We start from the raw sequence: 25,287 nt of genomic DNA on the forward strand, positions 1-25,287 counted from the left end.
TGGGGCTCAGTCAGGGAGAGTCTGACAGACCGTTGCTCTGGTGGGGCTCAGTCAGGGAGAGTCTGACAGACTGTTCTTCTAGTGGGGATCAGTCAGGGAGAGTCTGACAGACCGTTGCTCTGGTGGGGCTCAGTCAGGGAGAGTCTGACAGACCGTTCTTCTAGTGGGGCTCAGTCAGCAAGAGGGCTTTGATTAAGTCCTGGGAGCTTCATTAAAAAGCATGACAAGCTCATTTTAGAGACTCCCCCACCCACCCCCTCTCCCAGTCATCTCTAGCTCTACGACTATCTCTCTCTCTCACTCTCTCTCTTTATGACAGTCTGTCTCTCTACATCTGTATTTTTCTGTCTGTCTGTCTCTATGTCTGTCTTTGTCTCACTGTCTGTGTGTCTGTCTCTCTTTATCTTTTTCTGTCTCTCACTACATCTGTTTCTTTTCCTGTAAGTCTGCCTCTCGGTCTTTATATCTGTCTCATTTTAGAGACTCCCCAACCCACCTTCTCTCTTTCTCTCTCTCTCTATCTCTCTCTACCAGAACCAATCTCTGTCTCCACACATGTCTCTGTTTCTACTCCTGTCTTTCACTGTCTTTACTCCAGTCTCTGTCTCTCCTTCATCTCTGTCTCTTTCTGTTATTTTCTTATATCTGTCTCTTTTGCGCCTCTCTCTTCCCCTCATTTTCTTTTGGCATCTCTTTCGCTTTCACATACTCACACCCAGTACACACGCACGCACACACACACACAACGTGTAGCAGACTTCACAAGTGGGTAAACAGTTCCTCATTGCTTTTTGATGGGGTGAGCTCCAGTCATTGGGATCAAAGTCAAAGTTAATTTGCCAGTTTGAGAAATATGAAAATGAAAAGAAAATGCTTCATTTCTGGCATTAAATTTCAATGCACATAGCATGTGTTCACTCAACATTTGCACTCATAATGCTAATAGGCAATCCCTCAGAAGGTCTGTAATTGAACATTATCCAACTGTATTCAGCAGGTTATAATAGCTGACCCAATGTATGGATGCCTGTTTTTTACTTTACTGTGTGTATGTAAAAAGAGAGTATGTATGTGTGTGTGTGTGTGTGTGTGTGTGTGTGTGTGTGTGTGTGTGTGTGTGTGTGTGTTACGTGAAAACCTACCAAATTCGTCAGGGCTTCTTGCTTGCTCTCTTTATAAAACAGAAGTTGATCTGTTTCAAGGACTACCCATGTTGAGGTCCAATTCTTCCTCAGTTTTTTCCCTCCATCTGATATTTTGGCTTTGTTCAAATATTCACCTTTCAAAACAACCTGAAGTGCATGAAACAGGAATATAATTTTAACACATATTTTCAATGAACATGAAATAAATATTTCAATCAAACATGCTATTTTATCAGCTTATAGCAAGAAAAATACAATTTAAAGTAAAACAGGCCTGCTGACTGAAAACCGTGGAAACAGAGTGAACAATACTGTAATAGTAGCCTTACAGAAATAGTACAATAGAGAATAATAAATTATTCTGCCCACGTGTTTCCATACATCTTGGCCTGTCATACTTACAGGAGACTCTGCGGCTCCAGCTCCACCAATATTATGCTGAGACTGGTTTCTCCGGTGGCGAGAAATCTACAGAAACAGAAGAGCAGAGAAATAATGTTCTAGATCCAGTACAGCTTTGTTGGTAGAGCATGGCAATCGCAATGCCAAAGGTGTGGGTTTGATTCCCCTGGGGGGGGGGCAGGATTCGATAAAAAAGATGTGTGCATTGCAAGTCACTTTGGATAAAAATGCCTGCTAAAATTACATCAATGTAACTGTCCTGAAGAAGAACTGCTTTCACATACTTTTGACATTTTACAATGAAAGCATGTAGGTAATGTTCAATTTAACACCTATATTGTACAAATAGAGTATGGATGCACACGTGCAATGGATGATCTCTGTATTCATACATGAAATATTTACACAGTCTTGGAATGCTGTGTATATGGAAATGCAATGCGTTAATGAGACAAGACCTCACGCTGCAACAACAGATAAACAACTCCCACTCACCACAGTCAGATCATGATCTTTCATATCAATATTACAGCAATGGAAACACTCACTCCAAAAAGACAATTACTGACACAAATACAGCAGGATCATAAATAGCAGTTGTAGTAGCAGTAGTAGCATTAGTATTAGTAAAGGTGATGTTCTCCATAGGTGAATAAGAACTGTGTGATCCTCACACCCTTATGCAAGGAAACACAGCGCCTATATCATTTGGTCTACAGTTTTATCCAGCAGCACAGTGCTGGCCTGCCCTCTACTGTCCAAATGACTTTCTTCCAGTAATCCCAATGAGGATAGGCCTATCCTTGAGCCTCAAACCCCCTGTGAGTCATTTTTGCTACAATTGGGTCCAGCAAAGTTAGCCAGCTCTATTCTCTCATTAACACAGCGCTGTCTGAGAGGATGGATAGGGTCATGGCCCGGACTGAGTTGAAATACTACTGCATGCTTTTGAAGAGGTCAAGTAACCATTCCACTGCTGTCTAGAAAAGCACTAATGTGGGACAGCAACAAACAGTGCTAGTTACATGTGAACCTCTGCGTAATGAATGTAATGAAATGGAGAGGTCTAATAAAAACAACACTGGAAGACTGATGCAATTCTAAAGCAACACTCTAACGTGTTCTGAGCTGGTAATGACCATGTTTGTAGTCCGTTGGAACTGATTCATTATCTCCAGTAGCCTTTTCAGCCATGCTATCCACCCTCTGGGCAAACTGTATTATTGCAGTATATAACACATCTCACAAACAAGTATCGACTGTTTCATTACCAAACAAAGAGCGCAACAAAACATCAGATGTGGCGTCATGGCAGAGGTCACCTGACTACTGAGGTTTGCTGTCAATTAATAATAAACCCTAAAAAAGGATGACAATGCACATACATGCATACATACATACATACCTACATACATACCTACATACATACCTACCTACCTACATACCTACAGCACCGGAAACAATGAAGAGACCACTGCACCTTGTTCTTTCCTTTCCCAAAAAGTTAAAAAAGGAATTTTTTGAGTGAGGAACAGAAGTGTTCAATTTGCAGTGGTCTCTTAATTTTAACCCTTCTGTTCCTCACTCAAAACCTTCCTTTTCGACTTTTTTGGAAAGGAAAGAAAAAGGTGCAGTGGTCTCTTAATTTTTTCCGGAGCTGTATTTATATATTTACTTATACACAGCGTTCTGTAATATAGTGCATGGGAAATTATGCAAAATATTTCCTCCCCACCAGTTTGTGAAAAAGATTAAATGGTTGGGGTTATGTCCAGTTCATGGTCTACATGGTAGACACACTATTCTAAATATGCTGCACCAGATTGCAGTTGCGTCATCTGTTTAATGTTTATTCTGATTTTCCCACAGGGAAGTGCTCCGAGTCAGACAGATCAGCTCAGTTATGCTAATGATAATCATTTAATGTGTGATAACTGTTTATTAGGACCAACTTAATGATAACTGTAATTTATATATATATATATATATACACTGTTCACCAAATGGCAAACTAAATTAAATAAGCCTCCAAAATCATGATGTCCAACTGTTCATTAAGTCTGATAGTTGTGTTTGTGGATTACAATACTTGACAGACAGAGGTTCTCACAATTGTATAGTTATATAGAAAATACAGAAAGTGAGAAAAGTTTGACGGTAAAAAAAAGGTTACAGTTATATTAGGTTTAGTGTGTTTGTGTGAATGCGTGTATCTCTATTCTTACAGGTTTGGGAGGCAGGTCAGGATCCTGCAGAACCATGGACTTGGATTGACTCAGGCGTTCCCCACTGCTCTGCGAGCTTTTGATGCGCATCTGGACTGCGCCTTGTCCTGCTCCGGTCAACTGATTGGGCAGAATCAGAGGCGGCTGTTTCCCTACACCACTTATACTGATTCTAGTCAAAAGGAGAAAACAGAAATGGACTGTTAAAACCCCAAATAAGCTATTATTCAATTGATGCATTTTATAATAGATCAATTGATGTAAAACACTTGATAAAAAGGCAGTTAAAGTGTTGTTTTTGCTGTTGTGTGTGTATGAATAAACATGTATAATTTGTCATGTCTAGGAAATGAATAACATGGGCCAACTGCAAGAAGTCTGGTATGAGCTTGATGACTTAAGCTTTTCTTCCTGAGATGGTTGCCTCAACAAACCATTGCAACACATTTCTCTAACATTCATTTGTCTGTCAATGAACAGGAACAATTATTTAAGCTGTGGACTATCAAAGAATTTACCAACTGACAAAATCTATGTTCAATCTAAAGATTAAGGCACATACAAATGTACATAACTTAAAATATACACATCCAGCTATGTCACAGAAAAGGGTGTGCATATTTTATTGATGTTTCACAGAGTCTCATAACAGGAAGCAAATCTCAACCCACCTCCACCCCCAGAAAGAACAAATTAAGAAATCAACGGAAGTACTGATGTTTTGCATAGATCTTAACGTTTCTTTTAGTTTTATTATTTCATATTACAACATTAACAATGAGCAAAACATCAGATTTAGATTAAATCTAAAATACCTTTTTTTTTTTTAGCAGTCCAATTATGATATGGGGTAATGCAAAGACACATCTTTGTTTGAAAAACAATATTCCGCCTCACTCTCTGAGAAATAAGCAGTCAGAATCAAATATAATAAGTACAATCTTTACTAAGAACTGTACAAATTATGAATTATGAATTATGAACATATTTTAAATTCAGTATATCAGTAACTCTGATGTATTATACACATTTGATAGATTAAATGCTCATATCCACAGTGACTTATAGATTAACACATTTTATAGATTAACACATCACAATCTTGAGATAACTGGGTGAGACAACCAGATACCACTCAAAAATAGGCTACAGGACACAACATTTCATTCCAGCCAAACAATGGATATACTGTGTGGTAAACAATGAATCTAAAATCTATAAATCTGACGAATCCTTTCAAATGGAAAAAACCCAAATGCGAAAAATTGGTGGATGAAGCGTTTCAGAATTGAAACCCTTGAAATAATGATAAATAATCATGGCCATGGGATACAAACCGTCATGTATCCGGTTGTGGCATTGTGAAATTCTACTTTTCACAGCCAATTTACCGACATGATGTACCATCTGTCCTGTTCTCATTGCACATAGATAAGGTGGTCTATATCTAACATGTAATAATGGTTCTGAACTCAAGAATAACTGATATCCTTCACATGTCAACAACTGTCCACCTCACATAAGGCCTAGGCCACATATACCCTTAACCAGTAGTTACATCTTCATTAGGTTTCCAATGGCTTCCACTAAACCACAGCTACTTCAAAAAATGTAATTAAATTAAACAACATTAACCACATAAATAAACTGGAACCCCCACTTTCACCCCCCCACACACCCAAACCAACTACAAAGGCATTTATCTTACCTTGTACCCGCCATCCCTCAATCAAATCAATCTGCCTTGATCACAAAAAGAGAAACAGAGAGAGTGCACATCTTCCATTTAAAGGAAGTAGGTTTCATCACGTGGTGTATTCAAACCACTGTGTCTTTCACTGCAGCTCTACCGTTGATGTTAACCTCTATTTATGTTGTAGGCTCAGGTCCCCACTTCCTGAAGGATGCCGCTAAGCACAAAATAGTCAGTCTGAAACTCACATAGATTTCCAAAGTGAATAGTAACGCTTGTTTAAGTGAGATCATACAATCCGAGAACAGAGCTGATCAGGATGATCTCCTTCTTGCTGAAGCAAAATGGCGTACATGAAAACAACTTCTCCTTTTTGCCTGTTTTTAGTAACTGCTTGTTTCAAAACATCTCCCCATTGCCCAAAAGTGTGGTTTGAAAGTTACAATGTATGTTTTTTCTTTATTGTTATTGTTGTTATTGTTTGCAATAGACCAGCATTGGCCTTCTTTCTTTACAAAATGATGCGTATTCACAGTTTACATTTTGGATCAGTATGTTTCCAATAGTACGTAGGCAATTGCATTAACAGTGCTCTAAATAAATTGTACTTGAGGACATTGTTTGAATCCTACATGAGCCTTCTTATTTGGGGTTTGCCAGTGGTCTTAGTAATTTATCCTAACACCCCTCCGCAGAGGGATTTCTCGCAGTGAAGACAGTTTTTTTTTTCTAAACTATTTTAGGCTGTAATTCAAAGTGTGTTTTAAATGGTGCCAATCTTGGTCAAGTGTTTACACAAACAATTACATGAAGGTTGTGTAAGCAATGGCGTAGGTTTGTATTGTGTATTGGGGGAGTCAGGGTCAATGGATCCCAGGATTTTCACTCTTTTTCCAGGGGGGTCACATTGACCTGTCTGTAATATTTGGGGGTCATGCCCCCCCTTCAATATTAAATTAACAATGCATTTACAATATAGCTCCAGTAGATGGGGCAATTGCAGCTTCACAATGCCAAATGACGAAGGGTTTGTCATTCGTCATGTGACACTTGACAACAAAGGAATAGAAGGTGTATGTACAGGTGCTGGTCATATAATTAGAATATCATCAAAAAGTTGATTTATTTCAGTAATTCCATTCAAAAAGTGAAACTTGTATAATGTATACATTCATTCCACACAGGCTGATATATTTCAAGTGTTTATTTCTTTTAATTTTGATGATTATAACTGACAACTAATGAATATCCCAATTCAGTATCTCAAAAAAATTGAATATTACTTAATAGAGCATTAAGTAATGGCGATTGCAGCCAGCCAGCCTCTTTAGCAATTACCTTTTGTGTCTTGCCCTCCTTGTGCAAGGTGTCAATGGTCATCTTTTGGACAGCTGTCAAGTCAGCAGTCTTCCCCATGATTGTGTAGCCTACAGAACTAGACTCAGAGACCATTTAAAGGCCTTTGCAGGTGTTTTGAGTTAATTAGCTGATTAAAGTGTGGCACCAGGTATCTTCAATATAAAACCTTTTCACAATATTCTAATTTTCTGAGAAACTGAATTTGGGGTTTTCATTAGTTGTCAGTTATAATAATCAAAATGAAAAGAAATAAACACTTGAAATATATCAGTCCATGTGGAATGAATGTATACATTATACAAGTTTCACTTTTTGAATGGAATTACTGAAATAAATCAACTTTTTGATGATATTCTAAATATATGACCAGCACCTGTACACCGAATGTAAAACCAACTACAGGTCTTTTAGTGAGGATTTGAAGTATGGTGGCCGTGACCGGCCTTACACTCCAGTGCAGTAGGTGGCTGTGTATGCACCCTCAGTTGGATGCGATCTGCCAACCAAAACAAAAGAAGAAGCAGAATAACGTAAAAGCAGCTATACGTCACTTTCCTCTCGTCCGAAAGACCACGCCCCCTGTTGGGGGGAAGCTAGCGCTGTAAAAGTGTAGAAGAAAACTGCGCAAAATTGGAAATACTACTGGTAACATACCTAAAAGATGCTGCGTTGTGTTTTGCGCATCGAATAAGAGAACAAAAAAAACACTTTAGAAAGAAGAGATATGTGGATTCAGGCCATCCGCAGAGAGGGTAAATGGTCATGTCTGTGGCAATGTATTTATGAAGCCCTTTTAACGACAGCAGTTGTCACAAAGTGAGTATATAATCACTCTATAGACTCTCCTGAACGACTACTAAAATACATTCATTGCAGCGTACAGACTAGATTTTTTTTTTTTTTTCTGTATAGGGCGATATGTACTTCATATCCATTGAGTTACATTGTGGCCAATGGTATGCGCGGAGTAAAATTCCAGCAACAATTGCAAATACACAATGCCCCTTAATTTTTTTGCATATAGTCACTATATAGAGTATTTTACTCCACCCCTCCTATCATATTGCCACAATGTAACTCAAAGGATATTAAATAAATGTTGCCCTGTACAGAAAAAACTATACTATATGCCACAGTGAATGTATTGTAGGAAATGTCAAGGAGAGTAAATATATGCACACAAAATAAATCAAGGGGCACTGTGTGTTTGCAAATGTTGCTGGCATTTTACTCCCCCCATTCCATTGGCCACAATGTAACTCAATAGATATTAAATATATATTGCCCTATAAAAAAATAAACTGTTCTATACGCCGCGGTGAATGTATTGTAGCGAATGTTCAGGAGACTAGAGAGTAAATATATGCAAAGAAATCAAGCAGCACTGTGTATTTGCAATTGTTGCTGGCATTTTACGCCGCCCATCCCACTGGCAACATATATGCGTATTATCACTTTATAGAGTATCCTGAACATTTCCTACAATACATTCATTTTGGTGTATAGAACAGATTTTTCTGTATGAGTCAATACGTTTTTCATATCCATTGAGTTACATTGTGGCCAATGGGATGGGCGGAGTAAAATGCCAGCCACAATTGCAAATACACCGTGCCCCTTGATTATTTTGCACATGATCACTCTATAGAGTCTCCTGAACATTTCCTACACTACATTCACTGCGGCGTATAGAATAGTTTTTTCTGTAGGAGGCAATATGTAATTCATATCCATTGCGTTACATTGTGGAAAAAGAGGGTGTGGAAATATTGTGTTGCTAGATGTAGCACACCATTCCCCATGATTAGACAAGTTTGTCTTACTCCACACATTCTCCTGAACATTTCCTACTTTGCTTTCTCAGTGGAACATTCAACAGTTTATATGAGGCAATATGTTTTGTTGTCAATGTTTTGTGAGGTAGATTTTTTTTAAGCAATTAATAAACTCAATTTATCTCAGTTTTGAAGTAATACTTTGGTGTCTTTTATTTTGAAGAATTCCACATTTTTGTGACCCGGAAGTGTCTCTTTAATGTTGCTGACAACATAGACATCATATATAAAGGCTAGATACCTTGTCCGCGCTAAAGGCTAATGGAGGTCGACGTCTGCACATGGCGGCCATCTTGCCACAGGCCGCTCGCTCACTCGTAACATTGTGTTTTAAGGTGCATGTACTTTTAAATAACCATAACTTGCAAATTTTTCTACCGATTTTCAAACGGTTTGGTTTGTTATAAACGTCAGAGATAAAGTTATGACACTGCATACATATGAACCATTAAAACCATGGACTTCCATATGAAAATATCATTGAACAGAACCAGATAGGTGTCATGAATATACAAACAAGGTATGCATGTTAAATCAATAAGTAGGCTACAGAATGGCAACAAGACATATACACTTTTGTACTATTATAATAAAATTACTATTATAAAATAATTTTAATTACTACATGTTTTTTCTTCATGCTGGATAACAAGCATCTCTGAACTGACCACATTTCAGCCCTCTAGGTCACTTGATATGACTTTAGAAACAACTGAGCCCAAGCACCAGGTCTTGTGAAGCTGTGTGCAAAAGCAGATCAATATAGAATGACATTGAGTACTTTAGACCATTATTTGCCAAGGTATGGTCATGCGTATTGTAAAATGCCCTATGGAAACTCCCCATAGGACTTTGTCAGACAAAATGCTGACAATAAAATGCCTACTGTGGGGCAACCTCTTTGTTTAGAAGCATAATGAAATCAAATCAAAAGAAAGGTAACACTGATGTTACTTGTAGACTATTTGGATTGTATGTCAGGGGTTCTGATATAGAATGACTACAAAAAATATGGAATAATTACACAAGTCTCTATTTTTAAACTATTATAAGAGTGACATTTATTTGCACACAAAAAATAGGTACATGATTCCCCTTTACAAATATAAATAAATCATTTATATATACACAAATAAATAAATGTTGTAGAGATCACTACACTACTGTTGAAGTAAAAGAGGACAGTACCTTGAAAACACATACATTGGGCTAATGCCCTTTGAAAAGGACAGTTTTATTAAGTTTCTGTTGCATGTTGTTGCTCTGTAAGCTGAGGATTGTAATTCTGGCGATGTGGTGCAGCCTTAACTTAAAAAACAGGGACAGAATTATTTTTAACAGCCTATGGTGGTGGATGTCTATCCCATACTGTCTATCCCAACACAAACATCCTCTGAACCGATCCTTTTTCAGACAATGTAAACAACCTCAAGCAGTTTGATGGGCTGTGATCGTCTGGTACTGCCTGATGACTGCCGAATGACCCACTCTGCTGCCCTGACGACACTCACGGTTCCCTCTGATGGAATCACCAGACCTCCATTGTTTTTTTTAAATCAGCAGGTGGTAGCTCTGGTCCTTGATGGCAGATGCAGCATGTCACCAGGCTGGCACGGCAGACATCACACGAAAGCTTCTTCAGAGCCTGTCGCACAACAAATCCTGAAATTTTTGTTAGTAATATAACTAATAACAATAATCATTAATAAGCATGGGGAAATTAAGGGAACACTTCCCTTTCTGGACAATCGTGAGATTGTTTTTCCCCAGATTGTGACTATTGTGACTTTCAGTTAGCCTTCACCTGAAATGTACATGAGAGCGTTGTCCACAAGACCATCGAAGTGGACGGGAAGGTAGCTGTGATCATGTACTAGGGCAGGAATGTCAGCAAACAGGGATGGAAGATCTTCTCCTGCTGCAGAGGACACATCTACAGCTGACAGGCTTGTAGAGGTGTCGATGACAGCTGGTAGGGACTCTGTGTCATCCTGTGCCGTCACATTGCCTCTGCATGGTTTAACAACCCCACACTGGGCCATCAGCTTTACATCCTAAAGATGTACTTGAACTGGCTGGCATTAGGGTTGTTATTCGTTTAAGGAAAAAAAAGATTTACAAGAATAGTACACATATTCAATACATGCTTTAAAATGTTTTATGCTTAAAACATTTTGACAAAAAAAAGAACTAGCCACCCCTGAATCATCTTTCCACATAAAATAGGTTGAATGACATTATCAAGCAATTCATACTGTATCAGTGATGATAAGTTCTGCAAACAAATAGTCAAACACAGGCATTTTTCTAAATACTCAAAATGGTTTGGGACACTTCCAGGTATTGTGTCTTAGGGTTAAGGTGTGTCTGCAGAAAACACATGTTACCAAAAGTAAAAAAACATATGGACCGACAAACTGAAAACAATACAAGTCACTTAGTGTTGCGGCTGGTAAATATAAATTATGAACCCTACCAGATACTTTGATGGAGTTGAAGAGAAGCTCCAAGTGGTCCTGGCTGAACCTGTAGGTCAGGACATATTGCTGTCCTTCAAGCAACACAGGAACCAACCGGATTGAAAAGCATGTGCAACTTTGCTGGTTAGCAGCTAAACTGTAACGTTAGCTGCCATAGGTCTCACTCAAAGCTTATTGTTATTAGCCAGCAAATAACTACAACCACATCCACAAATATTGTAATTTAGACAAAAGATTAGTTGTCATAAAATCGTTATTGGTGTAAGTAAAACCTCTATAATCGAACAGCTCGTTTGTGATATCTGCATTGATAACTTGCGCAAGTAGCCGTGATCCAACTATGCTGTACGATTTAGACGTTTTTAGAAAAGAAAAGCTGCAATTTCAACATTTTCAACCATTCAGAATTATAGCCACGTTAATAACGTTTGTAAGAAACCAAACTGTTTGTAACTCCGTCAAGGTTTCAGCGAGATAAGAGTATTTGTGTTAGTGCTGATCACTCACCTTATATTAGGTACCACAGAGCCCGACAGGAAGCCTGCCTGTGACAAGATGGCCACCGGTGATGCCGGAAGTGACTGCGCCATGAGACGTCTAGCCTTTAAATAAGATGTTTATGGACAAGACGCTGATCAGACGAAGGTAACATTTGAAAGTTCAGTTTACATATTTTGTTATTGTACACAAAGATTGTAGTAACATTTGCAATTTCCGGAATTGACTATTGGCACACGGACTCGCATAGGCTACAGTAAATAATTTTCCATGACACTTGAGGGAATGTACTTAGAATTGTCTTTAGCCTAGTGTTGGATAGCCACTGGGTGTGTCGTATTCGCAATAATAATATCCCGGGATATCAGATGTACTATTAGTCAGAGTACAGATTAAAATGTGGCTATGTCTATATGTCTAAAAAGGCGAGAAACGGAGCCCGTATCGCTGCACTGTGTAAGGTACATTCACACTGTTCTCGATTGGGGCGATGACTTAATTCATATATTAACTTTTAGTGCTGTTTAGGATTTCTCCTAGTGGTTAGATACAGTGTTTTGTGAATACGGACTTTGAACCTTTTCTTCGCCTCTCACGGATCCGACGCATCGCCCACAAGCCACTCGCTCGCCACGTTTCTCTTCACGGTGCATTCACACTATTATGAGGGGTGATTGGTGCATATAATAGGCCTAGGGAAGCTACTGATATGACTCACCAAGTCACTATGTCTGAACAGCGCCTTAAAATTACGTCTTAAATTAACAGTCCATCAATTGAGACGCGTTTTTCTTACAGACCACACGAAAACGTTAAGACGACACGCAAATGGCCTACAGACCAGAGCCGTTGAAAAAGAGAGTTGCGACACTCCCATAGACCGCCATAGGAACTTTAGAATGCGGAAGTAACACGTGTCGTGGAGCAGCCAATAGTTCCAAACACTGATAGTTCCTGCACTGAAGGTCATTAATATTAGGAGCTTCCGAAGTACGCTCGCTGGTAAGTTGATGAAATTATTGTAATTTTGACTATTAAACACATTTCCCGACCCTTCATGAATCTAGTCAGTAGTTTTGTTTTATGTAGCCATTTTTAGTTATTGTTTATTTATGTGAATTGTTTTTTTTTTAACTTAATAACAATAGGATATTGGTAATTATGACCATAGAAGCACGAGGAAAATATATACAGTACATACTGTAAATGTATTATACCTTTGGGAGCAGTCCCCCTTCCCTACAAAATTAAACACACAAAATAATTTATTCAATTCAAAGGGCTTTAATGGCATGAACGTTTCAAGAATAATGTTTTCAAAAGGATCAAATTATGATTTGTCAATATAAACACAATATACAGTAATATGAACATTAACTAAACACTAGTACAACTGGGTGAGGAACAGCCAAACTCGGCTAACACCATTGGATAAGACCATTAACTGTCAAAAGTTATACTGAGCACTACAAAAAAGGCAGACAGCCGTTTTCAGATGTGCTGTCCAAGCTCTTTTAAAGAAGCACAAATAAACTGACAATGTTGAGGACCGTAGTGATCATCCAAAGAAAAACTTGCTGCAGCAGATGAAAAACACATTATGCCACAAACCGCAGCATCCCTTGTTTTCGGAAGATGTTTAGCAGTGCCATCAGGTCAGAGCTGCAGAAAACAGTTGAACCCTGGTACAACCATCTATTGTCTGGAGAAGTCTGGTCAGAAGTGGCTGTCATTGAAGATTTGGGGCAAAAAGATGTACCTCCGACATAGAAAATAAGAGACCTGGATATGCAGGAAAATGACGGCAGGTGTGTGCGCGTGTTTTCTGATACATGGTTTAGTCTATGATTAAGGAAGGATGAATGAGTACATTGGCCATACTGAAATCAATCCCATTAACAGTTATGGGTCGTATTTAGGAACATAGTTAAATCACTCAGTAATTATATTTCCGGTTTCATTTCATGAAGTTAATATTTACCGAACATTTCTGCAAATATAGTCGTTGCTGGAAATGTATTCTACGTTATAGGAGTCCATTTCCCTCCAAAATTGAACACAAAAACGTATTAATGCTGTTTCCGTCACCCCCCCCCCCCCCCCCCAAAAAAAAAGTATATTGTATGCATTTAATGTTAGCGTATACATAATAATCAATGTACATTATGCGTCAATATTTACCTATAATTGCTGCAAATATAACTGCTGCTGTCTGTCCCGTTTAAACTCATTCAAACTGGTTGACAGCGCAGCTCTGTTTGGAACTATTGAGAGCTACATAAACCACGTGACTGCGTGGCGGCGAGATCATAGTGTGTCGCAACTCTCTTTTTCATTGGCTCTGCTACAGACGACACGAATTCGCGACGTATCAGTTTTACGAATGAATTGATAATTGAAGATCTTAACTTCAACGCGTCTCTATAACGTGTTACGTGTCGTGTAAACAACATCATTAGGTGTTGTGCAGCTGTTGAATGAATTGTTGCACCTGCACAAAAGTAAGCAATTTCCTCCTATCGATTGGTCTATTTTCCGTCATAAAGCCTACTAGGGAAGAGATGCTCTCATAGGACTGCGTGGAGATTTTCATATTCGAAGCATGCTAATAGAAAAAGTCGCGGAATCGTTTCTTTTTGTGTATTTAATTCTCATTAATTCTAATGACAAATGATCTGTATGGGTTGCTACACTGTCAAATTATTTTGATGGCTGATGGGACTTGAATTGAGTAGGCTACTGTTTAAGTAGTTTCGAAGTTGAGACATCTATAGGCGAATGATCATTAATGGATCAGGGTCAATGGATCCCAGGATTTTCACTTTTCCAGGGGACTGTAATATTGGGGTCATGACACCCACATCCCCCCTAATTATACACCATTGGTATTACTGGATATAAAGCCTACACCCAAGGTCTAAAGGACCAGTGTGGGAACACTGGTTTAGTATATAAACTGGTCATACTTTAATGCAATGCATCAAGGGATAGGCATCACAACAATGCTATAGAGTTTTTATCATTCTACATTTCAGAAAGTAGTATGAAAGAAAATTGCCAGACTAAAAAAGCAAGCAAAAAGATATCCCCTCATGATGTACTGACATTTCTAGAGCACCCAATTTGGCAAGTTCAGGACACGATTAGCATTTTATTTTAATTTTTTTAAATGCACATTACAAGCCTATGTCAAGACTTACACAACACAAGTGGAAGATCGTATGTACTACAGCCCTGCTCCAACCCTGCTCCAACCCTGCTCCAACCCTGCTCCAGAGATACTGTGCTGGTCGTTCTCATTCCAACCCCATGTATATGCAGCCTTCACTGACCAATTATTTGATAGTGTGCTAAATTAGGTTTGGAGTGAAAACAACCAGGATAGTATCTCCAGCATCAGAGTTGGAGACACCTGGCTTATGCTATTGTGAAAAAAAAGGGAACGTAATATTTTGTTTGATTTTGAGGTGTATGTATAGGTTATTGGCTAACTGAAATAGCCAAACTCTTGACACATGGAATACAAATTAATTAGGAAATGTAAACGTGTACGTGTGTGCAAGCAAAATAAACACTTGGTCACAAATAAACCTAATGATTACTTCAAAAGTTATTTTTAACCCAACTGTAATAGTGATTCATGAGTGATGAAAGACAGTTCTCTAACTCGATATCAATTATGGCTTTAATATGCGTGCGACTCAACCATCGCAAGTATCTCAGTACTTCCTACTCGTTCCCCTTATTTCCGCAAACGTTTTACTCTACCTCTTAGGACCGCGTAGGGCTTCTGCAGTTGAGCAACAGCGCCTGAATACAGAAGGCATTCGCTTTAAAACACAGTCAAACTTGCCCTGCAAGTGTATATGCCTACATACAAAACAAATACATCGGCCAAAGTGTTTTCACAACGCACTATATTAATATTATTCTCCTATACTTGGCTGAATGGGGGATACACAGGCTAGTCAAATGATCGTATCATGACATTTTGATCATTAAATGAACAAAATCTATGTAGGAAAATAGCTTGCAATCGCACAGCCCAGGAAATCCCATCACTGCTACTAAAGGTTTTTCGATTTCACAACCGTCTACTGTACGCAAAATCCCTTGATTGGTCAGTCCCCAGCTATAGGCGCGGGTGATTTGTATAAAGTTGGACAATCTGAAATTTCCCTTTGACTCTCACGGATGCGTGAGGCGCCAAACACTTTTTTTCTAAATAATTTAATTACGATGTAATTTACCTCTGTATAAACTCATGAAGGGATGAAGTAACAGAATATACTTTTAAAAACATAGTTTTACCCCGGGGCGCTTTTGAACATGCTAAGTTGAAGACTTCCAACACAACCAAACGTGTTTCATGTGCAGTTTTGTGAATTTAATGTGGCATTTACTAATCTGAGTTTTGTACTTATGAACGTGTTACGTTATACACATGAAGTACAGCCGAACATTCTGACAATACAATGTTCGTTTGTGCTGGAAGATTTGAATGTAGCAACTTGCATTTTTGGGCCAATACGCCCTCAAGTGTCCGAGGCATCGTGCGTCAATTTGATGGTTAGACGTTAACACAGTCTTCAAGCTGCTGCGGTACTGGCTAGCAAAGTGCCACAGGTCGATCGCCAGGTGGGTCAAAACCATAAATTATTCTCAAAACAATGCTACACGGAGTTTCACGTTACACCACAAATATCCCGTGTATCAGGCTCTCAGCTGCTATCTAATGAACACAACCTTTGCATTACCCCTCTTCTTTTTAGCCATTGTATGGAAGTTTATATGTGGCAAATCATTTCTAGAATATTCCTCTAGTCCAGGGTTGTAAAGAGAACCTACAGGGCAGTACATTTCCATAAAAAGGGTTGGGCAGCCCTGCTCTAGGCCGTATGTGTCTTTGCATTTACTATGCTTGTAATGCTTTGTACATTTACTTTACTAATAATGATAACCATGTCCTATAGGGGTTCACAGAAATGTTTTTGAAATGGAAGCTTCCCCAATGCCTTCTCGAAACTGAAAAAGTAAGCATAAGGTCCTGTAGAATTTTAAGGATGGTTTAAAAGTAACTCACAATCTTATATGACATTGAGCTACTCAATTACTATAATTTAATAATAACATTGTAATGTAGTCATTTAGCTACATAAGAAGTTGAAGATTAACATTAGAACCATTAACATTCCTCCAATTAGATGAATTCAGAGGAAGTCCCCCTGGTAGAGAGATATGAGGCCTGCATGGTCTTGAGTGGAGCAGGGGATGCCCTCGGCTACAACCGTGGAAACTGGGAGTTTCAAACAGATGGAGAGCTCATTCACAAAGAGGTCAAGAATAGAGGAGGTCTAAAGAAGTTGGATGTCAAAGACTTCCCTGTTAGTGATGACACCGTCATGCACCTGGCTACAGCTGAGGCCCTGGTCGAGGAAGGGGAGAAGGAGAGGGCATCCCTCCCGGTGCTGTATCAGACCTTGTTGAAAAAGTACATTGAATGCATGGGAGACATGTATGGAAGAGCAGCAGGTATGTTACTTTTATGTACTCATGTCTTGCCTGGTTTCCTTGTCATGCCGTACTGTGAATAGAGGGCCATATCAGCTGGTGTACAACTACCCAATGGCGTTATCAGTGATGATGTTGGGACGCGGCACACTTAAATAAACATGTTGTTCTTGTGACAGTCACCCTTCCCTCTCTCTGCTCCAGGCGACACCTGCATTCATGTTCTTGAAATGCAGAAACGGAGAACTGACGGGGATGTAAAGATTCCCTTCAACAGGGCGGGTGGGGGATGTGGGGCAACCATGAGGGCCATGTGCATAGGCCTGCTCTTTCCCGAGCCTGAGCAGGAGGACCTGCTAATCGCGGTGAGTGTGGAGAGCGGGCGACTGACCCACCACCACCCCACCGGGTACCTGGGGGCCCTGGCTGCGGCCCTGTTCACCGCCTACGCAGTGAGGGGCACCCTGCCCATGGAGGCCTGGGGACAAAGACTCATGGAAGTTCTGGGCAAAGCCAAGGACTACGTCAGGACATCTGGGAACTGTGTGGAGGAGAACATGAAGCACTGGTGAGTCGTGCTGGTTTGGTGGGCGGGAATGGATTGGTGGGGAGACTGGATCAGTCGGCTTCCTTGAATTGTTCCATTTTAGCCCATTACAATAAGCCTGACCTGCTTAATCTCTGCTTCTTTCAAAGTTGTTTTTAAATAAATGTACTAATATTGTAATACTACATGGGCATACATTTGAATTACATGTGAAATGAATCCGCTTCTAATTCATCGTATTTTTTCAGGGACCATTTTGAAACTCAGTGGAAAGCGTATTTAAAAAAGAGAGATATTCTGGAGGGGAATAGAAAACCTGTGTTCCCAGTGTGTTACGGAGTGAAGGAGAGGGAGCTCTTTTACAGCGAGGTGAGCTACTCTGGCATTGGTGGTGCCAGTGGGCATGATGCTCCCATGATAGCTTACGATGCCCTCCTGAGGGCAGGCGACTCCTGGGTTGAGCTGGCCAATCACGGATTCTTCCACGGCGGAGACAGCGACTCGACGGCAGCGATCGCGGCTGCCTGGTGGGGTGCACTGTTTGGCTTCAGAGGCGTGCCATCTATCAACCACCAGAAACTTGAATACAGAGACAGGCTAGTCAGACTAGGGCAACAGCTGTACAGTCTCAGGGGAAAACCCGTTGCTAGTATGAGCCAGCCAATTTGCTGGAAAGAGCCTGTGACAGTCAATCAATCAAATGTATTTATTAAGCCCTTTTTACAACAGCAGTTGTCACAAAGTACTTTACAGAGACACCCGGCCTTAAACCCTAAGGAGCAAACAACAGTAGTGTTGGATTCAAGTGGCTAGGAAAAACTCCCTTAGAAGGCTGAATTTTAGAAAGAAACCTAGAGAGGACCCAGGCACAGAGGGGTGACCAGTCCTCTTCTGGCTGTGCCTCATATCCCCCAGCACAATAATATAGCAGCGTAACACCTTGGAACAGAGACGGGGGGGTCCGGCGACACTGTGGCCCTACCAGGGGGAGGTCCCGGACAGGGCCCAACAAGCAGGAAATCAATCCACCCACATTGCCAGGCATCAACCAAATGGACACCCGCCAACAATCCCATTTAAAGATTCCTTGCAGCACACAGTTCTATATGCACACATGGGTGCACACACGCATACACACGCGCGTACACGCATGCGCCCATGGAAATATATGGAGAGGTAACACACACTGACCTCAAACTTTGTGCACTTGTATTGTATAATGTTAAATTTAATAAAACTGATGTATACTGAATATTGAATGTAATTGCACTGTTCTTTCCAGATCTTTTTTTAATCATATATATTTTCTTAAGTTAATCTGTCTCGAATTGACTAAAGGCAATGATGTTTGGATGTGAAAAGTGTCTGATTTGTTTCAGGTAAGGCTATTGTGTATGAAGACTGCAACTACAGGGATGGCCAGAAGGTGGCAATGTAACCTCACAAATCCTTCTCTGACATCCCGTTATTAGTCTTATTCAGTCTCCGTTTAAACTGAATTTGCCACAGGAATGGCAAAAACGATGTTGGTTATAATAGCAGTAAGTCACCTCTTGGGTGTATACCTAAGAATAGCCCTTTAGCTTTTGCTTTTTTGCCTTATACCACATCTCTTCATAACAACACTCAAAAGTTCTCGGAAATCCATAATCCATCCATGTGTTTGTTCTTTGAATATACTGTTTATTGTGGTGTGATTATAGGTTTAGAAAATGTAGCTTTTTATGATTTTACAGTAAGTTTCTACCATTAGGTTAAAACCAAAATTGCTGGCCTTGTCGACTTGCACAGTTTGCCCTCCAATGGTAACCACATTTGTGGGCCACCATTGTTTGCTAACACTAGTTTGGTAAAAAGTAAAAGTAGGAAAATATCTACAGGAGTAGGGAAATACCATTCATGGGATTCTGTACAGAGATGGTGTATGTATAACTGTGACAAACTGTCAACTACAGAGACCCATTTTGGCTGAAAGTTTCTATATTGTTTTACTGAATACAAAACATGTCTTCCTGTTATGGATGCTTTAATGTTAAAAAAGTTAGTTATCTGAATGTCGCTGAGTATACTGAAGCTGAAGACATTTTTATAGATATTTTTTATTCAAAGCAAATAAGATTAACTTAAATATGTCCACATTGTGTGAGTGTTTAGCAGTCTTATGGCTCTTGGGGAAATGAACGGCGAGTATACATGAAAGTGCTGCAGGAGGCTTTCAGCCTCGGAGGCGTGGGACCATGGTCGTGTTCAACGTCTTGTGGACGTGTGTAGCAGTTCCCATGCCAGATAGCCACACTATTTGTTGAGGAACCAGGGTGGCAGGCCAAACCTCTTAAGTTGTCAGTACTGTTGCTAGCTTGACAGTTGAAAGTTGTAGGTGCTAACTCTCTACTACGGCCATATTGAGGCAGATCAGGGCGTTTTCCTTCTTCAAGTTAACAATCATCATTGTTTTCCTGAAGTTTAGGGAGAGGTTGTACTGGCACCACAATGCCCGTTTGTTTACCTCCACCCTTTAGGCTGACTGACTCATCATTGTTGGGTTATCGGGCGTTTACATGTGGCGTAGTCTGCAAACTTGATGATGGAGTTGGTGGTGGGCAGAGCCATGCAGCTGTACCTGAACAGTGAGTAAAGCATAGGGCTGAGAACACACCCCTAAACGAGGGCCCACTTAAGTCAGTAGAGGTGTTGCCAAAACTTTCTCTGAGGTCTGCCCATCCAAAAGCACAGGGTGGTGTCTGCATTGAGCTTGTTGACAATTTTGGATGGAACTAAAGTATTGAATGGTGAGCTATAATGAATAAACAGCATTCTCTCACATAGGCGTTCCTCTTCGAGGTGTGTCCATGGCTGTAGAAATGGTTTACTCTGTGGAACTATCAAGGCACTATGCTAAATGGAGAAGTTCCAATGAATGATGGCTATGACGAGCCTCTCAAATCACTTCATGGTGACAGGCATGTGCGACGGAGTGGTAGTCATTAAGACATCATACAGTACCTTGGGTTTTCTTGGGTGCTGGGACAATGGTGTTCTTGAATCGAGTGGGAACAAGAACGTAGGACATGGACAGGTTGAAGATGCCACCCGCTAACTAGTTGGCACACACTCTGAAGGCCCAACCGGGGAGGCCATCTGGACCGGCAGCCTTCCTCACGTGAGCCTCGGAAAGCAAGACCTGCTGTTCGTCTTGAACAATAAGAGCTTTTCTAATTGGCTAAGAGCAGTCAGCCTCGAAGCAATCATAGAATGTATTGAGCTTATCTGGGAGGTCGGCATTCGTTCACAGGCACGTCCTGATTTAGTTCACACCGTGCGACTGGATTCACCTTCGTTATCTGTGATGGTGTGTAGACCTAGCCATGTGCTGCAGGTCGGTGTTGTTAAACATAGAATCCTGCTCTGTCTGGGTTTTTTTTTCATACATAAAAGTGCTTGTTGTAAGATTATCACCATACAAACACAGAAATGGTCATTACAATATTTTAAATATTAGGGAAAGATATTTTTTGAATTTAAGTACTTCTGAAATAGATTGTTATTATCAATGTATTGCGAATTATTTTCTCTTGCTTATTTTCATCCGGTCTTTTTGCTTTGCCAGTCTCAAAGAAATTTAAATTATGTTCTGGAGACAACTCAAATATAGCCATTGCATTTCAGCGATAGAGGAATACACCAGCTGATATAGACCTGCAAATTAAGCTGTTGGCCTTATTTTAGCTCTGCATAAGTAGCTAGCAAGCTACCTAGTACTGTCAGTAAGCCACCATATTACATTTCTGTCCAGCACCACACTAGCCTGAAAAATTGTTTGCTCTATTGTTGCCATATCATGGGCAGGATAGACTATACAAATAGGAATTCCAAACTGCACATTGTATGAAGTTAGCCAAGCTCCTGTAGTATAAACACAGTTATTCCAAACCAAGCATTGTAACTAGGTAGTTTCATAGTATGCTATTAAGGTTATATACAGTTGGAGTGCCATGGTTCTGCTGTTCCCCTTTTAGGCAATAGAGGAAGGAACTGTCTCCTTTAGTGGATTTGTGAACTTATTATTATTATTATTTATTTTCTTATTGTGTGTTTCTGAGTCATTGGAGTACTATATGCTGACATTGACAACTCGTAGGCGGGTAGGTGTAACAGGTGTAACGTGATCTCAATGGCTGAATGTTGGTTGTGTAGGCATCAAGGATAATTATATGCTAAATGTCTACAGTATTTTTCCATCTTGGGGGATCCTCTATGTGTTGTTGATAGTTTTATAGAGCTTGTTGTTAGTTTGTTTGATAAAAAATTCCTGTAGCCATCAGTTTGCATTTGGGTTGGATGATTCATGCCTTTTTATGATGCCGAGTGCCAACGTGATGTTAGCTTGTGAGTAGCCCACTCCAGCTACAAAAGCCTGGCATCAGCTTTTTTCCAGATTGCTATTTTCTGGCTACAAGTCTGCAAGCAATGAATAGAAACAAGCCTACACCCACTGCTTTTGAAACCTACGCCTCTTGTTTGTGGTTAAATTGTTACCAGTAGTGTTGGATTGGTTCTGTACTGTATTTTTTGAACTTTTCTTTTTGTCCCTCCAACTTTAGCAACAAATTCTTGACTCCTAGCATCAAATTCCCGAAATTGCTCTCACTTTGTTGATGTTTGCAGAAAAAGGAAAAAGACAGAAATATTGTGTTCAAGTACTTCAACTTAGGGTTGAATAGCTTACAAAAGCGGTTTAATTATTTTTAACAGTTTAGATGGCACAATGATTCTCTACTCTATACAGTTCTCAATTTCACTTTATCCCAAAAATTGAGTGACAATTATAGAATTTAAACAACCAGTAAATGACAGAGGGATTGTATTTTGCTCATTTGCGGAGAGACAATTGCACACTGCGGCCATTGTAGTCCTTGCAACCACGTGGCACTCGTAATACCTCCGACAGCTTCTAATGTTGTGTACTGATAACAACCCGCAGTTACTGTCTAATGCTTAGCATTTTGTCCTGTTGAATCACTGTCTGGGACATATAACAAACAATTTTTTTTTTTACTCCCATTTTGGGCTTTATGTGTAATATGTTGCATATATTACTTAATCTGGGGCGGGGGGGGGGGGGGTGGTTTGCGGCAAGGAAGGATATACAGCATAACTACTAAGGAATGGGGACAACATTTTATTCAGCAGTATTTTGAGACGTTTCGAAACGCAATACACCAGGAATTGTTAAAGAGGACAGATCCCCACTTCCCCTATACTTTTGTGAAGGAAGATGAAGCCACCTGGCTTGTTAACAGAGACAGGTATAGGCTATTGTGTCTGCCAGGTTTCCATGAGCACAAATGCACCACAATCCCTTAAGTGAAATCTTGTAAGTTTATAAAGTTTGTTTTAAAGCAATTGGACATTTTCCAGCAGGAAACTTGGAAGCGGAGGCCACGTATCTTGTCTTTCAGCATAACTTGGCCACCACCCTTCCTTTAGTGGTTCATCAGTGAGGCCTTTGTCCATCTAGGTCACAGTAACCGGTAAGTCTTCCGGGAGGGGACTGTATGCAGTAGTCCAAGTCTGGTAAGCTGAGAGATATAAACATGCAGCTTCCGATTCACAGTCCAAGTTTTTGTTTGGCATTAAGATTTGCACCTCAATTTTACAGTGAGAATAGGCACAAATATAGCAACACCAAAAAAAACGTAACAGTGCCATATTTCAAAACAATGACGTAAAAGGTACAGTAGTTTGTATAGAGTCAATGTAGGAGGGGCAGAGCATGCAAACCCTTGTCTAATAGGATGTGTAACTGGTAACATAGTTACTAATGTGACTGACAAAAAAATATATAGAAAGAAAACCTTTTTAATGTAAGACTTATTTCAGTTTTTCAAAATTTCTGATTTATTGGGTTTTTTGTGTCTTTGGCAAATTAATTACAGGCTGGCCAAAATACACATGTAGGGAGGTGGAGAGAGTCTGTAACCTTAACTGTACAAATTAAAAGAATACAAAAAGAACAATTGCATTTAATGGATAATGAAAAGGCAACCAGGTGAACTGATAAACAAAAGACCCCGCAAGGATTATGCCCGAGAGGAAAAAGTGAATAGACTATGAAAAAGGTGTAATGGAGGAAGAAGAGTTAACTAATGTTACAACTTTATCTCAGAGTCCATGTGATTTCATTACTAGGTCCAATCCCATTTAATTGTATTTTGTTTCAGGATTAAAATATTTTGATAACATACAACTGAAATGTATTAATTTGAAGACTGAAGTGTCTCAAAAAATTGTTTTAAATGTTTTGGTTACAGTAAAGAATGACACACTGGTTGTTGTGTGCAGTTATAATACAGACATGTGCATACATCAGTTTTTCTTAGAGTAGCCATTGTTTGGTTAAATATGATAGACCTCATATCAGGCAAGTTCATACAGGATTGCCATGTATGCATTTTCCATAGATTCAATATATTACACACATTTGAACATGCTGTGTATTGTGCGGTGGACCTGGGAGCAACAACTTCAGTGTCAATTAAACTGGTCCTTTGCCGAGACTTGTGGGTTCTGCTGTGTAGATCTACCAGTTTTCATGCAAATCATTGTAATAATTTGTCCTTCCTTTGACTTGCACTGTTCAATTTAACAAAATGTTTCTAGAAAGTTGAAATTGGTAACTGGAAGTGTATAATGTTCTATAGCCTGTTGCAGAAAGGAGGCAAGTTTCAATATGCATCATGTAAAGGTTAGGTCAACATGTGTTTACAGAAATATCATTTTTTCCGGGGGTGCCTAGAACAAGCACATTTTTAATTATAGAGTAATGATGTGGTTATGGACTTAAAATATTGTTGGGAGGAATATAATTGTTACATGTCTTGGAATTATCTGAGGTCTAATTTAACCCTTATCCTAAAAGTTGATTCAATAGCATACATTACAAGTAGAACAGGTCCAAAAGAGCACAACAGACATTACTGAAAGTCAATTCATTTCTTAAAGTTAATGGCATAACCTAAAAATACAAAATTAAATAATATGCCAGTAAGACAATTAAACATCTAATCACCCAATAAAATATTAAAAACATTACATTCCACACTGAAAAAATTTACTGTTTCTTTATGTACTGTGTGTTCAGCTTTGCCCAGATTCTGTAGGCTTTGGTTTCATCCTATCATTTTGTATGGCCAGGTGAACACTTCCAAAACACTGTCCAGTTTACTCTTGCTAAACAACTGATGTTTCTTGTTTCTTTGACTCGTCAAACTATATAGTGTTTTCTGGATCTTGTCATTTTTGTTGTGTGGAGACCAGCATTAGCTGATGGTTTAAAGAAAGCTAATAGGTATCCTCAGCAACAAAAAGTATTAACAGAGAAGCTCAAAATGATCACTAAGTCCTATTTTGTCTATTTCATCCATTAATGTTTCAGTGTCTTCAAAATTATTAAACAAAAACATGAATGGGGAGAGAGCTTCTTGTACTTCCTCTAGAGTTGAGGTCTCTGAGCATCTGTACAGAACCCTGTATTTCCTCATCATTCATGAGTGAGGACTTGTACCCGGTCTCAGAAGAGGCATTTACCCAGG

At 39.6% G+C, this 25,287-nt stretch overlaps 2 protein-coding genes across 2 annotated transcripts in view; one reads left to right on the plus strand and one right to left on the minus strand.

Moving 5' to 3' along the window:
- The window catches only part of arhgap15 (Rho GTPase activating protein 15), a 46,535-nt gene extending 40,731 nt beyond the window's left edge, over positions 1-5,804 (minus strand). Inside the window, exons 1-4 of the mRNA XM_010879953.4 lie at positions 5,481-5,804; positions 3,773-3,944; positions 1,548-1,613; positions 1,143-1,292 (exon numbers count right to left, since the gene is read on the minus strand). Of these exons, the coding sequence (XP_010878255.1) occupies positions 1,143-1,292; positions 1,548-1,613; positions 3,773-3,944; positions 5,481-5,494 (402 nt within the window). The 5' untranslated portion in view covers positions 5,495-5,804. The remainder of the gene's footprint in view (positions 1-1,142; positions 1,293-1,547; positions 1,614-3,772; positions 3,945-5,480) is intronic.
- Positions 5,805-11,790: 5,986 nt separating this feature from the next.
- LOC105016254 (protein ADP-ribosylarginine hydrolase) overlaps positions 11,791-25,287 on the plus strand; it is a 35,750-nt gene continuing 22,253 nt past the window's right edge. The window contains exons 1-5 of the mRNA XM_034286777.1: positions 11,791-12,098; positions 16,611-16,670; positions 16,842-17,169; positions 17,353-17,716; positions 17,944-18,470. Of these exons, the coding sequence (XP_034142668.1) occupies positions 12,051-12,098; positions 16,611-16,670; positions 16,842-17,169; positions 17,353-17,716; positions 17,944-18,470 (1,327 nt within the window). The 5' untranslated portion in view covers positions 11,791-12,050. The remainder of the gene's footprint in view (positions 12,099-16,610; positions 16,671-16,841; positions 17,170-17,352; positions 17,717-17,943; positions 18,471-25,287) is intronic.

The sequence above is a fragment of the Esox lucius genome, chromosome 16 (assembly GCF_011004845.1).
Source record: "Esox lucius isolate fEsoLuc1 chromosome 16, fEsoLuc1.pri, whole genome shotgun sequence".
NCBI classification, from domain to species: Eukaryota; Metazoa; Chordata; class Actinopteri; order Esociformes; family Esocidae; genus Esox; species Esox lucius.